Source organism: Trachemys scripta, chromosome 5 (genome assembly GCF_013100865.1).
Source record: "Trachemys scripta elegans isolate TJP31775 chromosome 5, CAS_Tse_1.0, whole genome shotgun sequence".
In the NCBI taxonomy this organism is placed as follows: Eukaryota; Metazoa; Chordata; order Testudines; family Emydidae; genus Trachemys; species Trachemys scripta.
The window spans coordinates 138785946-138803412 of NC_048302.1; the positions used below are offsets into that span (position 1 = coordinate 138785946).

At 58.9% G+C, this 17467-nt stretch overlaps 1 protein-coding gene across 1 annotated transcript in view; it reads left to right on the forward strand.

Moving 5' to 3' along the window:
• Window positions 1-13081, forward strand: part of VPS16 (VPS16 core subunit of CORVET and HOPS complexes) — a gene marked incomplete at its 5' end in the record, with an annotated part of 28148 nt that extends 15067 nt beyond the window's left edge. Inside the window, 14 exon segments of the mRNA XM_034772346.1 lie at window positions 791-867; window positions 2625-2756; window positions 2832-2959; window positions 3800-3835; window positions 4937-5045; window positions 5137-5271; window positions 5562-5670; window positions 6235-6332; window positions 6566-6673; window positions 7871-7948; window positions 8341-8510; window positions 9370-9466; window positions 9981-10084; window positions 12531-13081. Of these exon segments, the coding sequence (XP_034628237.1) occupies window positions 791-867; window positions 2625-2756; window positions 2832-2959; window positions 3800-3835; window positions 4937-5045; window positions 5137-5271; window positions 5562-5670; window positions 6235-6332; window positions 6566-6673; window positions 7871-7948; window positions 8341-8510; window positions 9370-9466; window positions 9981-10084; window positions 12531-12675 (1526 nt within the window).
• Between the last annotated feature and the right edge of the window lie 4386 nt (window positions 13082-17467).

The following is a 17467-nucleotide window of genomic DNA, read 5'->3' on the forward strand; positions in this document are numbered from 1 at the left end:
CCCCTCAGTCCCAACCCCACCCCGCTATTCCAGGCCTGGTGCCCCTTCCCCACCCAGCCCTGCCCATGCCCCTCAGTCCCAACTCACCCCCCCACACACACTATTCCAGGCCTGGTGCCCCCTCCCTGCCCATGCCCCACTGTCCTGACCCGCAGCACCCCGGCTCTTCTAAGCTTGACCCCTCCTCCCTCTGCTGCTGATGCCGCTGGCTCCGGCGCAGCAGAAGTTGCGGCTGAAGCCCTGCCTGGCCCAGCCGTGGCCGGGTGTGTCCTGGTGGCTTGGCCACGCGGGGAAATGTCTCCTGTCAGACAGGTCATGCTGACCTGCAGTGCCCCCCAGGAGAGCCCTTGTTTCCTCCCTGGTGGTGTGAAGCCAAGGCCAGAAGCCAGGCCCCCTCCTCCCGTCCCTGTGCTGGGGGATTAGGGGAGCTCTGTGTCTCCGCAGAGCGCCCACGGGGCTCCCCCTTCCCAACGATCGCCGGCCTGCGGAACACAGCTGGGAGAGAGGCAGTTCTAGTGGAGAAGAGCCTGGGCTGGAAGTCGGCACACCAGGGTCTGGGTCCCAGCTCTGCCCTGGACTTGCGGGGTGGCCTTGGGCAAGTCACTTCCCCGGACTGTGCCTCAGTTTCCCTATCTGTGACGTGTGGCTGTTGGTACCCACGTTCCTCTTTAAATCTGCGTGTGTGTGGAAAGGTCTGTGGAAGATGCATGTGGGGGTGGGCTCACCCAATGGCAGGTGGCTCGGCCCCCGGTCTGGGGCAGCGTCTGAGGGTGTTTTGTCCTTGTTTCAGAGGCCAGCGAGGAGATCTTTAAAATCGCTTCCATGGCGCCTGGGGCTCTCCTGCTGGAAGCACAGAGAGAGTATGAGGTAAGGGACACTTCTGCGATGGCATCCTGCCATCTCCCAGCCCTGTCCCCGCCTTCCCCTTGGAAATCAGCAGGGGCAAAGGGACAGTCAGTGATCCAACGGAGGGGCCAGGGAGGGTCACAGCAGCCCATGGGTCCCACGGAAACCGCATTCAGAGTTATCCCAGCCCCTCCATAGCCCAGTAGCTTGCAGGGACCAATGACCAAGCCAGAGGGGAGTCTGGCTCCAGACAAGGTGGTCCCTTCTCTTAGGGATCTCTCAGGTACGGATAAATCTATAGATCATTAGTGGTTTGGTCTTAGCCGGTAACAATAAAATAGCAAGACAGGAGCAGTCAAGCTTGATTGCCTTTATTAATAAAGTTGCCTTTGTTACTTAAGAGCGCAAGCTAAGAGTGGAAATACAGTCCCCAGTCCTTGTGCCGATGGCTGGCTGATCCCGGTAACTCAGCAATGCGTTCTTTTACCAATCGCCATTGCTGCCTTTCGTACACACATGGCAGTGGAACATGTTCCCCTTTGTCTGTTACATGTTACAAATTCCCAAGCATGTTGCACTGTCCGGAAGTCCCGTGCTAATGGGGTCAGTGCATTGGGGGTTGTGATTAAACAGGACATGATACTGAGCAACTAAACTTTCCACTCTCCCGAGCAGTTACACCCCTTCTCGCAAACGATGCGGAAAGCTCGCTAAGGGGTTTGGCCTTTTCTTAGCTATTAAGCCAAGGGGCCTACAGCTGACCTCTGTGACGGGGCTGCGCAGAGACAGAGCAGCACGTCTCGTGCTCCTTAATCTACCTTCGCTCCTGTCCGCTCCTGCCCTGCTCCGAGGTGCTGGGGCCGGGCTCGCTCTGCAGTCCCTGCGGCCCCATCCGTGGAGACACCGAGGCGGTTTGCGTTCAGGGTGGGGGTGGGTGTTCTCGATGGAAGGCCTCTGAGTGTGGAATTCAGAACCCGGGGGAGCCAACTTTGTGCCCTGAGGGTGGGATTTTGGAGCAGGCTATTGGCACAAATCTCGCTCTCTGCCCCCCAGCAATGCCCGGTGACGTGCCTGAGCCACTTCTTAACCAGTGCGGGGCAGAGGGGCCCAGCCCTTGCTCTAGAGTAGGTGGTGCCGAGATGGCCTGGTGATGGCAGCGTGAGGGAGGCTGGGGAGCACGTTGGAACAGCCTCTGTTCAACGTGGCTCTGGGGGTGCTGAAAACCCAGCCCCCTCCCCCTTTTCTTTTTAAACTAAGGCTCCTTGAGCTGCACGGGCAGGTGGATTCCCAGCCTGTCCCCACCATGCCGGGGATGTGGGAAGCACCGGGGCTCCCAGGTCCCCATGCCCAGCTCTTCCCAGCCAGGCAGCGTCCCCAGCGGAGAATCCCTGTGTCTGCCCCCTCGGCCCTGAGAGATCCCAGAGAAAAGGGGCTACCTCTGCCCTGCACCCAGTGCCTGACCCCTAGAGCATGGCCTGGCTTTGCTGCATGTTGCTGAGCCCGGGAGGGAACAGGAGGCCCCTGCATTCCCGCCTTAGCGAAGGGCGCTTTGAGCCCCGGGCGGGGCGCGTCCCCCTGTCAGTGGTCGCTCTGGCTCTAACACCCTGCTCTGCAAAGAGCCTGGAGGTAGAGGCCATGCCAGGGACAGGAGCCGCGCTGTCTGCCTGTGCTGATCGTGGCTCCTCTCCCCACCGGGTGAAGGTTGCTGTAGCAGAGATGGGTCCTTCAGCTCAGGACGTCCCTGGCCTGACCCGAAGGGTTCTCTCGTCCCCTCCCAGAAACAGAGCCAGAAGGCGGACGAGTACCTGCGGGAGATCAAGGACCAGAATCTGCTCGCTGAGGCGGTGCGGCAGTGCATCGAGGCGGCTGGCTACGAGCACGAGCCGGAAACCCAGAAGTCTCTGCTCCGGGTAAGTGGGGGAGGATTTGGGGTGGGGGGTGTCTCAGCGCCCGTTCCCTGAGCGCCGGCACATCTCTGTCCGCAGGCCGCCTCGTTCGGAAAGTGCTTCCTCGACAAGTTCCCCCCGGAGAGCTTTGTGCGGACGTGCCGGGACCTGCGTGTGCTGAATGCCATCCGGGACTATCAGATCGGCATCCCCCTGACCTTCGCCCAGTATCCTCTGCCGGCCGAGGGGTGGTGCTGCAGATCGATCAGGCTGGATCCGCTGCGGGAGGGAGTGGTGTGTGTAGCGCGTGCAGGGACAAGGGTCCAAAGGCCCCACCCCAGTGTAACTCCACTGAAATCAGCAGTTACACCACAGATGAGTTTGGCCCTGGGAATCAGGACTCCTGGGTTTCATGTGAGCCTGGGCAAGTCACCTGTTCCCTGTGTGAAACGGGGTGAGGAGCCTCTGTTAGATAAGGAACCGTGGGTGCGTGGCTGGCTGGTTCTTGCTCATGTGCTCAGAGTCTAACTGATCCAGAGGCGGGTCGGGGAGCTCAGGTTGGCAGAGACATTGGGGGGGTCTTGCCTTGCTCTGCAGCAGGGGCACGGGTCGCTTGCCAGGAGCGTCTGGGCATGTCTCACCTACTCGGCTTCGGGCATTGGTGTCCCCCGGTCCCTCCTGGTCTCTCTCCAGTCTCCTGCGGGTGGTGAGATCTTGGTCTAGTCCCAGCTGTCTGGGGGGGGGGGGGGGGGGGGGGGGGGGCCTGGGTGGGGCGGGGGGTCGGACGGGGGGTCGGGGGGCCACTTCTGGCTTTGCACTGTGAGAAGAACGTGCAAGCCGGGGGGGGAGGTGCCGTGACTGTTCAGGCCGTGGGATTGGATAGCTTAGTGGTTTGAGCATTGGCCTGCTAAACCCAGGGTTGAGCAGGGGGTTGGACTAGATACCTCCTGAGGTCCCTTCCAACCCTGATCTTCTATGATTGTCCCTCGTGGTGGGAGCTGGAACTCGCCGGCACAGCCCAGCCCCCGCTGTTCCTTCACCCAGCTGCTCCTTAACAGGTGCTGTAGATACAAACAGCTCACCATTGAAGTCCTGCTGGACAGGTAACTGCCCCCTCCTGGCTGCGCGTGGGACCATTGCATCCCCTCTGGCCTGGGCCACAGTCACTTGTGTTACTGCATCAGAAGCCCCTGCTCTGACATTCAGCTCGGCCTGTCCCTGCCTGGTTACTCAGCCCCCTCCCTGTCCCCATCTGTCCTCGTAGAAGTGTGGGGAGCGTGGCTGTCTGCGGCAGCCAGGGGTCTCTCGACAAACCTCCACGACACGCACCAGCCTCTGCCAGTGTGGGGCGCGGCAGGCAGCCCCCTCCTAGGGCTGGAACTAGCTTCAGTCGCCCTGGCTCGTTCCGGCCCTGTCCCTGCTGTAGCTGGGAACTAGGGCCCCAGGCGTCATGGCATCCTGCTACGCTCACTTGCCCACTGGGAAGGAACCGGCCTTGTTCCCCAGAGGCCATCGAACAGTCACTGGGTGGAGACAACTGAGCGCCCGGCCGGCCTGGCTCTGGGCCGGGCACGTGCAGGTGGAAGCCCCTCTTTCTCACTCCCTGCTGGGTACCACGGGCTGAATGGACAGGAGATGTCCCTGGCTGGTCCCTGCAGGGCCGGCTGTGCGACCCCCAGCTGCTCTCCAGTGGGTGTGTGGGGGTGGGGCCCTGCGCATCACTAACAGCTGCTTAAAAATAAATACAATTAAAACCCACAGGCTGCCCCAAGTTACTGTTGGCATTCAACCCCCGTTTCCTGGGCTCCCTCGCTGCGTTTATCCCCATCCCGTTCGCTCCCGTGGGCTGCTTCCCCTCTCCCTGGCAGCGATCGCTCGCTTACCCGCCTCACCAGGCCAGCTGCCGGGCACCTTTCACCCCGAGCGTTACGGCTGGGCCCTCTTACAGGGGCACGGCCCTAAATATTTCTCCCCGTCCCCTGCAGGGAAATGGGAACTAGTGTCACCCCCATCATGGCCGTTTACATGCTGCCTTGGCCGATGTCTAGGGCAGTGCCTAGCAGAGGTGGGTGGGGTGTGGCGGGGAAGGGCTGCTCTGGGGAGCTCTGAGGGCTCTGGGAGCTGGCTGGGTTCCCAGCTGTGCTTGCAGAGCTGCTGGTGTTCTCGTCCGGGGGCGTTTGACATTCCCTTTGCCCGTGTCTCAGGTTAGTTCTGCGGCGGCTGTACCCCCTCGCCATCAAAATCTGCGAGTACCTGCGCCTGTCGGAGTTCCAGGGCGTCAGCAGGATTCTGGCTCACTGGGCCTGCTACAAGGTAGGCCGGGAAGCCAGAGCGGGGACAGGTCTTGGAGCGCTCCCTCTGGGTGCCAAGAGCTGGGCCCAGACCTCCCCTCCCGCCCCTCCAGGTGCAGCAGAAGGACAAGTCAGATGAGGAGGTTGCACACGCCATCAATCAGAAGCTGGGCGACACCCCTGGCATCTCGTACTCGGAGATCGCTGCCCGGGCATACGACTGTGGCCGGACAGAGCTGGCCATTAAGGTGTGTGTGTGTGGCGCGGGGAGGGGCTGGCAGGGCTCCCAAACACATGGCATTTGGCAGGGTGGCCGGTGATACCACCTGGCCCAGTGTGCCCCTGTTTAACTCTGCTCACGGTGCTAGAGCAGCATGCGGGTACCTCTCCCAGCAGTGTCCTCTTGCCCAGGGAACGGCCCTGCTGAAGAAATGGAGCCCGCCGGCCCAGCACCCCTACCTAGCACGTGGGGCCTGGGTCTGGCTTGGTGCTGACCCCAGAGGCTTGTGCACTGAAGGGGCTTCTCTCTTGGGGGCAGGTGCTGGAGTACGAACCCAGGTCCGGGGAGCAGGTCCCGCTGCTGCTGAAGATGAAAAAGAGCCAACTGGCCCTGAACAAAGCCATTGAGAGCGGAGACACAGACCTAGGTACAGCTGTGCGGGGAAGGGCTCCCAGGGGCTCCAGCGGCCAGAATACGCTGGAGCCTTTCCACTCCAGGCCCTGGCTCCCAACAGGCCCAGGTCTCGGGTGTCTGAGCCATGCGGGGCTGGCTCCAGCGGTCTCTGGAGAATGAGATTGGGTCTCGGGCCCATGTGCACCCCAAACCAGCAGGATCGGAGTCCCCTGTGGCCAAGAACCGAATGGGCCAGAGGAGCGCCCCCCCCCCCGACCTGCCCCGAGGAACCCCTCTGGCATGCACTGGCGGGGGGCGGCTCCCCCCAGACTAGCTCAGGGCCAGGTTGAGCTCTGAGCTGCAAGTGATGGTGCCTCCCAGCCCCTGGGTGGTGGGGAAGCTACTCTCCCCCCTCCCCCCCCCGAGCTCAGCAAGCCCTCCCCTCCCCCCAAGCCTTTGCACCCCACATTCTGGGCCCCACTGAGAGCTGGCTGGCTGGACCTCCCCTGATTGCTGTATGTTGCTCAGCTGCCCTGGGGGCGGGGGCGGGGAGGTGTCTCTGCACTGTAGCCCCTCTAACGCGCTGTCTCTGCCCCAGTTTACACCGTCGTGTTGCACCTGAAGAACGAACTGAATCGTGGCACTTTCTTCATGACGCTGCAGAAGCAGCCGGTGGCTCTGAGTCTCTACCGCCAGGTGAGAGGCCGGCCGCCCCCTCTGTGCCCGTAAGTGGGGGGGCTCATGGGTGTGGTAAGCTGCCAGGGCACTGACTGGGCTGGGCCCCCCGCTGGTGGTGTGAGAGGTGCCCGGTGCCGTGCTTGGCCCGGGGGCTGAGCGAGTGGGCTTCCTGTGACCGTGTCTCCGTAACGAGCCTGTTGACTCTCGTGGGGGCAGGGGTGTCGGCTGTAACCTTGTGTATCATGTCCCAGTTCTGCAAGCACCAGGAGCTGGAGACGCTCAAGGACCTGTACAACCAGGACGACGATCACCAGGAGCTCGGGAACTTCCACGTCCACTCCAGCTACTCCAGTGAGAAGGTGGGTCTTCTCGGAGCTGGCGGGGCCTTGCGGGGTGGAGGAGGGGGCTGCCAGACCCTCTGCTGGCGTTTGCTGGAGGATCCAGACTCTGCGGAGGGGCGGACGAACTGGTGCAGAGGGATAAAGATGTGCTGAGATGGGAGACGCCTCCGTGCCGCTGGCCTCCCTGCAGGGCGGGGGGGACTCGGGGCCCGGCGCTGAGGGGGCGCTGGCCTCCCTGCGGTAGGGGTCCGGGGGGAGGGGGGAGAAGGCTGCTCTCGTGAGGAAACAGAAGGATCATGGGAAGATTGGAAAGTGCTTTCTCCTTAATCCCCTAGCCTTGGGGCGCCGGGCCGGGAGTTGGGTGGTTCCTGATGTGCGATGTGGAGGTGTCCTTCCCCCGAGGCTGGACAGGCTCAGCCTGGGCTGGCCCCAGCCCTTCGGGGCAGGCACAGCTGGGCAAGGGTGTGCCCTGCCTGGCACAGAGCCCGAGTGTCGGCCTGTGGGTTCCCTGCGCAGGGAGCGGGTCCCTCCTCTCCCGTTCCCTGGGAAGGCCCTAGTGTGCTGGGGAGGGGTGCCCGAGAGCAGCCTGGCCCCTCTCCCCAGGGTGCAGGCTGGGCAACGACAGGGGAACTCGGGGAGGGAACTGGGCTGGGTGGGCGAATCCCTCGGGACTGGGATTCTGTCAGGCTGCTCCGTGCCTCTGCGGCGATCTCTGCCTGATGCTTTGAGCGCGGTGAAGTCTCCATGATGCATGTGGGGTGGGTGAAACTGCCCGCCCCAGGTCTGTTCAGCCTCCTAGCTGGTGGTGTTTGCCAGGAGGCTGGAGCCACTGGAGGTGACTTTCACTTGTGTGTGCGTCTGGGCTCCCAGGAGTTCTCGAATTTGTCTGGCTCCGCTGGGGGGCTGGAAGGGGAATTCGCTGCCCAGGGATACTGAACAATAAGAAGCAGCGGGAGGAGGCCAGGTCCCGGAGCCCAGGCTACAGCTCCCACCCATCGCTAGGTGGAACCGTGCCTGGGGAGCCAGCTGCCCGTCCCGTCCCTCATGGGCGGTGGGCGAGTACTGCAGAATTGGGACCTTCTCTTGTCTGTTCGTCACAAGTCCTGACCCACAGGCACCTCCGCCCAGAAGCGCTGGCTGGCTCACATGGCCGCCCACCTAGTGTGTGGGGCGGGGAGGCTGTGACTAGCCCGGCGGTTGCTGTGTCCCTTCCAGCGGATCGAGGGGCGTGTAGCAGCGCTGCAGAACGCAGTGGACGAGTACTACAAAGCCAAGAACGAGTTTGCTGCCAAGGTGAGCGTGGCTGGGGGCGTGGGGGCATCTGGGTGAGCCGGCAGAGACCAGCTGGTGCTGCCTCCGGCCAGGCCTGGCTGCAGAGGGCCTTCCTGCCGTAGTTAGGGGCTAGGGCCCGGCTGGGAGCAGTGCTCGGCACTGCCAGGTGGGGACCCGGCAGCAGGGGCTGAGGAAGCAGCGTGCTCTGCTCCTGATGGCCCATGGGGCTGAGGGGCCCCTGGATTAGGGCAGCGTAAAGCACAGCCCGAGCCTTCCCTTGGGAGCCCTTCGTGTCTCTGGGGATGCCCTGGGGGGGAACGTCCGGGGCGGGGCAGCCTTGCTCGTGGAGATGGGTGCCCCAGGGGAGAGGCCCAGCCCCTCTGAGGAGCCCAGCCCTGGTGTCTGCTTCACAGGCCACAGAGGATCAGATCAAACTGCTGCGGATGCAGCGCCGCTTGCAGGACGAGCTGGACAAACCCTATGTAGATTATTCCCTGCACGACACCGTCTACGGCCTCATCCTGGACGGCAACCACAAGCGGGCGGAGCAGCTGTACCGCGACTTCCGAATCCCCGACAAGAGGTGGGCGCGGGGCGAGCGCTGCCCCAGATGAGCCGTTCCAAGTACACGCAGCTCATATCCGGAGGCCCCTGGTTAGAGGCTGGGGCAGGAACCAGGGCTAGGGCAGGGGGCTGGGTGGTTAGCCCTGGAGACTGATGGCCTATGGTTAGCACCATCCGTGCGGTGCGGACAGCAGCCATGGGAGAACATGTACCTGTGATGAGCTCCCGCTGCTGCTCTCGCCTGGCTTGGGGAGCAGCACTTCTTCGTCCTCTGGCCCCTGCAGCCCTTGGTGCCCTGGCCAGCCCTGGGGAGTAAATACCAGTGGCAGGCGGGGGGGTGGGGGGGACTTTTTGTTGGGCAATTGGACCTATTATTATTTATCTGTATTGCCACAGTGCCCAGAGGACCAGTTGTAGGCACTGCACAAACAGAGAACAAAAAGACAGCCCCTCGGGGCTTACAACCAAAGTGGAAGATGACAGGCGGCTACAGACAGAGGGGGTGGGTACAGGGAAACAATGAAACCCTATTGGTCACATGACAAGCATCCGTTTGCATAGGGTGCAGAGCCGCCTAGATGGGATGACGGGCTGGATGCACGCAGAGCCCTAGGCTGCCTGTCCCATTGTCACCCTCTGTTGTTGGGGCCTTTCTCCCCTCACTCCTGAACGTCCGTGTTGGGTGCGGCAGCTGCCTAGCGTTGCTGGCAAGGCAGGGTGGGCTTTGCTTTGGGGGGATATGGGGCTGGGCTGGTGATCGATGCACTGCCGGCCCCTTGGGAATTGGACCCAGCAGTCCTCCGGGACTGGGCGTTGGGGGGGGTTAAACTAGTTGACTTGATGGCCCCAGTAAGAGCCGCGAGGTATCTGCTCCCCAGGTTCTGGTGGCTGAAGATCGGCGCCCTGGCCGAGCGGGAGGACTGGGAGGAGATGGAGAAGTTTTCCAAGAGTAAGAAGTCGCCCGTTGGGTACCTGGTAAGAGATTCTCTTCACCATAAGAGACCCCCTGGCTGGGAGCATCCTGCCCCGGCTCGCTCCCAGCTGTCTGCCTTTAGTATGGGTCCCACAGACCGGGCGCCAGGCCTTTGGTCTGACCTGGCCGGAAAGGGGGAGCTGAGTGTTGAGCTCAGGCTGGCAGGGAACGCAGGCCTAGGGATGCAGCCCCCTCTGGCCAGCTCAGATGCAGCACTGGCAAATTCCTGATGGGGGCTCAGGTCGTCCCAGCATGGGACCCTGGAAGCTCACCTCTCCTCCAGCTCCCGGTAGAATTCCACCAGCCCAGGGGGCGGAGTGTGAGGTTCCGGGCACAGGCACTGGGGCACTAAAGAACACCCCCAAAGCCAAGGGCAGAGGCAGGTGCAGCGGGAGGGAGGGGGGGGGGGGCGAGGATTGAGATGAACGAGGTTGGCGGCAGAGAGCCAGAAGAGCGGCCGCACGAGCCGAGCCTAATGCCTGCACCGATTCCCGTCTCCCTTGTTCTCCACACCAGCCCTTTGTCGAAATCTGCATGAAACATCACAACCGCCACGAGGCCAAGAAGTACGCTGCCCGCGTGACCCCTGAGCAGAGGGTCAAGGCCCACATCCTGGTGAAGTACGTCTGCTGGAGAGTTAACGGGGGGCGGCTCCAGCTCCCCAGGAGACCCTACATAGGCAGCATGTCTGAGTGCGGAAATGGGGGTGGGAGGGGGTCGGCTGGGTTCTGAGTGTAGGGTGGATTGCAGATGTGACCTGGGATTCATGGGCGTTTCCTGTGTGAACCATAGAATATCAGGGTTGGAAGATACCTCAGGAGGTCATCTAGTCCAACCGCCTGTTCAAAGCAGGACCAATCCCCACCTAAATCATCCCAGCCAGGGCTTTGTCAAGCTGGGCCTTAAAAACCTCTAAGGATGGAGATTCCACCACCTTCCTAGGTAACCCATTCCAGTGCTTCACCACCCTCCTAGTGAAATAGCATTTCCCAATATCCAATCTAGACCTCCCCCACTGCAACTTGAGACCATTGCTCCTTGTTCTGTCATCTGCCACCACTGAGAACAACCGAGCTCCATCCTCTTTGGAACCCCCCTTCAGGTAGTTGAAGGCTGCTATCAAATCCCCCCTCATTCTTCTCTTCTGCAGACTAAATAATCCCAGGTCCCTCAGACTCTCCTCGTAAGTCATGTACTCCAGCCCCCTAATCATTTTTGTTGCCCTCTGCTGGACTCTTTCTAATTTTTCCACATCCTTTTTGTAGTGTGAGCCCTCACCGATGTCAAATAGAGGGGAATGATCACGTCCCTCGATCTGCTGGCAATGCCCCTACTTGAACAGCCCAAAATGCCGTTAGCCTTGGCAACAAGGGCACACCGTCAACTCATATCCAGCTTCTCGTCCACTGTAACCCCTAGGTCCTTTTCTGCAGAACTGCTGCCTAGCCTTTCGGTCTCTAGTTTGTAACAGTGAATGGGATTCTTCCGTCCTAAGTGCAGGACTCTGCACTTCTCCTTGTTGAACCTCATCAGATTTCTTTTGGTCCTGTCCTCTAATTTGTCTAGGCCCCGTCTGTGCCCCATTCTGTCAAATGCCACGAGCCCTTTCGATGCACTGGCGTCTGGCTCTGTACCGCGGCTAACACCTCATCTTGTGGTTCAGAGAGAGGGTTGGGGGTCAGGGTCCCCCATCCCAGCGTGGGAGGAGTGTCACAGGGAGATGGGGAGCAGGTGGGCAGTTAAGCTGGGGTGATAGGGTTTTATGAGCAGGGAAAAACCCACCCCTTGCAGAGGAGGCGAGGCTACCCTCTCCTGCACCTGGGGCACCGAGGTCTGAGAGTGATCAGTGTGTCTCAGGTCCTGGGCTGCCGTAATTATTGCCGGGCCCTACCCCCAGAGCGAACGGAGACTCCATGAGTTATTAACTCCATGGCTCAGTGATTCTGCTTCTGCGCCCTAGTGGGCCGTGGTGCACATCTGCTCATCTTCCCCCGTGCTGTCCTGTGCATTACAGTGTTGTGGAAAATCAACCACCCCTTGAGTTTGGATCAGATCAGCCTGAGGCTCCTTTATTGATTACAAGCGCAGGGTGGTAACAGCTCTCAGTAGCTGCCCCCCGATTCAAGAAACACACAAGCCTTTTAAAGCTTAAAACCACAGACAAATTACACATACAGTTCATGTATCGGGGTAGCCGTGTTAGTCTGTATCTACAAAAACAACAAGAAGTCTGGTGGCACCTTAAAGACTAACACATTTATTTGGGCATAAGGTGCCACCAGACTTCTTGTTGTTTTTGTACATACAGTTCATGTTGATTACCTTCTTTGGAATACAATTGCAAAATTTAATAAAGGTCAAAAGCAGAAAGAAACAATCATCTTCCTTATTTGGCTTTTCCTGTTGTTGTTGTTCCTATCTAGCTCTTCTGTGGTTTGACTTTTCTAATGCTTCCACTGTGGCTATAAAAAAACAAGCTTGGCTACGGCAAATTGCGTTTAGGGACTTTCCACTTCGCCACCTCATGCCCCCTGTACATACAAGGCCATTGTTCTGTTTTGGGGACTTTCCATCCCCCTTTTGCCTCTCCATGCCCCTTACATACAGAAGCAAGCTCAGCGAATACTTCAGGCCTATTAGCTTGACCAAAGCCTGAGGCCCTCTGTAAATTTTCCTTCACACAAGGAACAGTCCTGATGCTGTCTGCACGCAGCCAGGAGGTGGGGCACGCGCCTGCCTGCAAGGAATGAGCTTCCTCTCCAAGTGCCCAGCCTCCCGTGTGTACTGCATGGGTGTGTCCGTGTCCTTGGTGGCAGCTGCCTGGCGGCAGCTGCCTACCTGCAGCAGCATGCACCTTGGCGGGGGGGTCGGGGGGGTTGCACTTACCCGCGGCAGCATGGGCTCTATGGGGGCGGTGGGTGCCAGGTATCCCTGAACCGGCTGTGAGATCTCCAGCTAAGGCAGGGTGGGTGGGAGGGTGGGATGGGGGTGGTCCCACAGCAGACGGAACCTGCCTTTCTGACTCTGCCCGTGCATGACGCTGACTCTCCCATCGTTTACCTACAGAGAGTTGGACCAAGCTGCCGATGCCGCCATTGAGCACAAGAATGAGAACGAGATGAACCTCGTCCTGTCCAAGTGCACCGCGGCCACCGACTCCTCCGTCGTGGAGAAGATCAATCGCGCCAAAGCTCAGATCCTGAAAAAATAACCCCTCCCGCCCTGCGGCCGCCCCCTCGCAGAAGCCTGCTGTGAGCCGGCCTTCTGTATATTCCCGAGGGGTAGGGGACACAGTCTTGGTGCTGATGTTACAAGGACAGGAGGCCTGGAGCTTCTCACACATGCAGATCCAGCCCAGGGGCCCACCAGCATGACCTGGGGCCTGGTATTGGGGAATCTAACGTGGCAGCGATCCCTGTCCTTGGGGTGCGGTGGATTCCTGCCCTCTGGAGTTCAGGGTGCGTGGCTGGAGCTGGGAGAAGAACTCGCATGCCATGTTACTCTGCAGCTAGCCTCCCTCTCATGAGTGACAGCCTATCCTACTTAACCCCCATCCCTGCCCTGTGCAGGTGCATGTACCATCTTCCTCCCCTGAGCTAGCCAGCCGCGCCTCTCCCCCCCCACCACCAGCAGTTCTGCCTCTCCCTCTGCCAGCACCACCATCCTCCCGGCAGCAGCTTCTCTCTCAGCACAAAACCTGGTGAAGGAGTCACTGTTCAGATAGCAATGGGGCCTCTGGCAGGAGGGGCCTCCTCTCCAGCGTAGCCACAGTTCCAGCAGGCCTAGCTTCCCCCGTCCTGACCGTGGGGGGAGAGTGGCTCAGCCAGGTGAGCAAGGGGGAGGGTTGTGGTGCCCAGCGGAGCTGGGGAGGTAGAGGGGGCAGTAAACTCTGAAGCTTAGTGAATGTGCTGTAGTGCTAGGGCCTCTGGTGTCTGGATTTACGTGGGGGAAGGGGAGATGGCCTGTCACGCTGTAACCTTCACTAGGATAAATAAATGGCTGAGACCCCACCACACGCTGTGTCTGACTGCTGCTGCCCTGGGGGGCGAAGCTGGGACTTTGTAGGGCGTGTGTCCCTCAGCTGCCACCTTTCCAGGTGGGCAGGATGCCTCTTCCTGCCATGCTCACAGCCACCCCAGGAGCTGGGCAGGGTGAGCTGCAGCTAGGCTCTGGGGGGTGTCTCCTCCAGGGGCAGGGGGGGTGGTGCTGGGGGGCAGTGCTACCCTCCCCCCCTGCAGACCTGGTGTGTTCACACAGCTAAGAGCTGGCAGGGGGGAGGGGACATGGTCCTTCCTGGTTCCTGCCATTGGGGCCAGGCAGGTCAGCGTGGCTAGGTGCCCTTCCTTCTCCTCCTCCTCCTCCTCCTCCTCCTGGAGCCTGGCATGAGCCGATGGGGGTGGGGGGGGGGGGGGCCCGCCCCCCCCCCCCGGGCCCCCCCCCCCCCCAGCTGCCCCAGGGACGGGGGTTCCTGCCACGATCCTCCCCCACCAGCCCGGGGCAGCGGCGTTCAGCGCCTGCCCTTGGGGGGCCCCGCCCGCAGTCAGTGCCCCTCTGGCACCCCCGGGCCGGGACCCCCCCCGCGGGGTCACAGCCTGGCCGGGGGGGGCACAGAGCGGGACAAGCCACAAGCACGTGGCCAGCGACCCGGCCTGGGAGCCCCGCCCCCTCCCCTTGTAGCCCCGCCCCCACGGCGCTACTGCCTCCGAGGAGGCGCCGAGCGGAAGTGACGTCACTGCGCTCGGGCCGTGGTGTCGTCACTTCCGCGGCTGCTTGGGCTTGTGGGATTGCAAGATGGCGACGATCAGCGGCGTCCGGGCAGTTGCCGGGGTGAGAGGCGCGCGGGGGCGGGCGGGACGGGCCTGGGCTCCTCCCGAGGCGGGGGGCGGGGAGTGAGGCCGGGATCGGGCCGAGGGGGGCAGGCGATGGAGGCTGGGGGGCGCATGGGACGGGGGATCAGGGGGCTGGGGGCGGGATCAGGGGGCGGGCAGGGGAGGGAGGCNCTTGAAACCGGCTGCCAACTAGACATGGAGCCATTGATCACTACCCGTTGAGCCCGACGATCTAGCCAGCTTTCTATCCACCTTACAGTCCATTCATCCAGCCCATACTTCTTTAACTTGGTGGCAAGAATACTGTGGGAGACCGTATCAAAAGCTTTGCTAAAGTCAAGAAATAACACATCCACTGCTTTCCCCTCATCCACAGAGCCAGTTATCTCATCATAGAAGGCAATTAGGTTAGTCAGGCACGACTTCCCCTTCGTGAATCCATGCTGACTGTTCCTGATCACTTTCCTCTCCTCTAAATGTTTCATAATTGATTCCTTGAGGACCTGCTCCATAATTTTTCCAGGGACTGAGGTGAGGCTGACTGGCCTGTAGTTCCCCGGATCCTCCTTCTTCCCTTTTTTAAAGATGGGCACTACATTAGCCTTTTTCCAGTCATCTGGGACCTCCCCCGATCGCCATGAGTTTTCAAAAATAATGGCTAATGGCTCTGCAATCTCACCCGCCAACTCCTTTAGCACCCTCGGATGCAGCGCATCCGGCCCCATGGACTTGTGCACGTCCAGTTTTTCTAAATAGTCCCGAACCACTTCTTTCTCCACAGAGGGCTGGTCACCTTCTCCCCATGCTGTACTGCCCAGTGCAGCAATCTGGGAGCTGACCTTGTGCGTGAAGACAGAGGCAAAAAAATCATTGAGTACATTAGCTTTTTCCACATCCTCGGTCACTAGGTTGCCTCCCTCATTCAGTAAGGGGCCCACACTTTCCTTGATTTTCTTCTTGTTGCTAACATACCTGAAGAAACCCTTCTTGTTACTCTTAACATCTCTTGCTAACTGCAACTCCAAGTGTGATTTGGCCTTCCTGATTTCACTCCTGCACGCCTGAGCAATATTTTTATACTCCTCCCTGGTCATTTGTCCAATCTTCCACTTCTTATAAGCCTCTTTTTTGCATTTAAGATCAGCAAGGATTTCACTGTTTAGCCAAGCTGGTCGCCTGCCATATTTACTATTCTTTCTACACATCGGGATGGTTTGTTCCTGCAACCTCAATAAGGATTCTTTAAAATACAGCCAGCTCTCCTGGACCCCTTTGCCCTTCATGTTATTCTCCCAGGGGATCCTGCCCATCTGTTCCCTGAGGGAGTCAAAGTCTGCTTTTCTGAAGTCCAGGGTCCATATTCTGCTGCTCTCCTTTCTTCCTTGTGTCAGGATCCTGAACTCGACCATCTCATGGTCACTGCCTCCCAGGTTCCCATCCACTTTTGCTTCCCCTACTAGTTCTTCCCTGTTTGTGAGCAGCAGGTCAAGAAAAGCTTTGCCCCTAGTTGGTTCCTCCAGCACTTGCACCAGGAAATTGTCCCCTACGCTTTCCAAAAATTTCCTGGATTGCCTGTGCACCGCTGTATTGCTCTCCCAGCAGATATCAGGGTGATTAAAGTCTCCCATGAGAACCAGGGCCTGTGATCTAGCAATTTCTGCTAGTTGCCAGAAGAAAGCCTCGTCCACCTCATCCCCCTGGTCTGGTGGTCTATAGCAGACTCCAACCACAACATCACCCTTGTTGCTCCCACTTCTCAACTTTATCCAGAGACTCTCAGGTTTTTCTGCAGTATCATACCGGAGCTCTGAGCAGTCATACTCCTCTCTTACATACAACGCAACTCCCCCACCTTTTCTGCCCTTGAGGACAGAGCTGTGATTGTAAAGGCCCTAGTGTTGCCAACTCATGATTGTATTGTTTTTCTGATAGTACCTGGTGTTTTTCTTAAAGCCCAGCACCTGATGTCAAATGTTAGCAGCTCTCATTGTGCAGAGAAGAACTTAAAATTGTGAACCCCAAATGCTCAAAATCCAGAAGGCAAAGAAAGAACCCCACATTATTATTTAAATGTTAAGATTTTTTTTTTTGTTTTTTAACCATGACTTTTTGGAGCTTTGCCCTGGGTTTTTGAATGCTTGGGGCTGGCAGTACAGAAGTCCATAGAGGATAATTACGAGTCCTGACGTGGAGTTTACATATGGGGAGAGACTGCAAAAGCTTGGGCTGTTTAGTCTAGGAAGGAGAAGACCTATAGGGACTTGACTGATGGGATTTATGACTTCTTGTGGAAGTTGGTTAGTCCCTTTTTTTTAAACTTCGTCTCATGGGTCACTGAATATTAATGACAGGTAAATTTAGAACAAATAAAAAGAAATTGTTTATACAGAACGTGGCTAAATAATTTATAGACACATAGGGTCAAGGTCAGATTTTTAAAAGGGCTGGCTAAGCTTGTAACTAAGACCATTCTGTAGAAGTTTGTGCTGAAATGGAGTAATAAAATCATAGAATCATAGAATATCAGAGTTGGAAGGGACCTCAAGAGGTCATCTAGTCCAACCCCCTGCTCAAAGCAGGACCAATTCCCAGCTAAATCATCCCAGCCAGGGCTTTGTCAAGCCGGGCCTTAAAAACCTCCAAGGAAGGAGACTCCACCACCTCCCTAGGTAACGCATTCCAGTGTTTCACCACCCTCCTAGTGAAATAGTTTTTCCTGATATCTAACCTGGACCTCCCCCACTGCAACTTGAGACCATTGCTCCTTGTTCTGTCATCTGCCACCACTGAGAACAACCGAGCTCCCTCCTCTTTGGAACCCCCCTTCAGGTAGTTGAAGGCTGCTATCAAATCCCCCCTCATTCTTCTCTTCTGGAGACTAAACAATCCCAGTTCCCTCAGCCTCTCCTCATAAGTCATGTGCTCCAAACCCCTAATCATTTTTGTTGCCCTCTGCTGGACTCTTTCCAATTTTTCCACATCCTTCTTGTAGTGTGGGGCCCAAAACTGGACACAGTATTCCAGATGAGGCCTCACCAATGTCGAATAAAGGGGAACGATCACGTTCCTTGATCTGCTGGCAGTGCCCCTACTTATACAGCCCAAAATGCCGTTAGCCTTCTTGGCAACAAGAGCACACTGTTGACTCATATCCAGCTTCTCGTCCACTGTGAC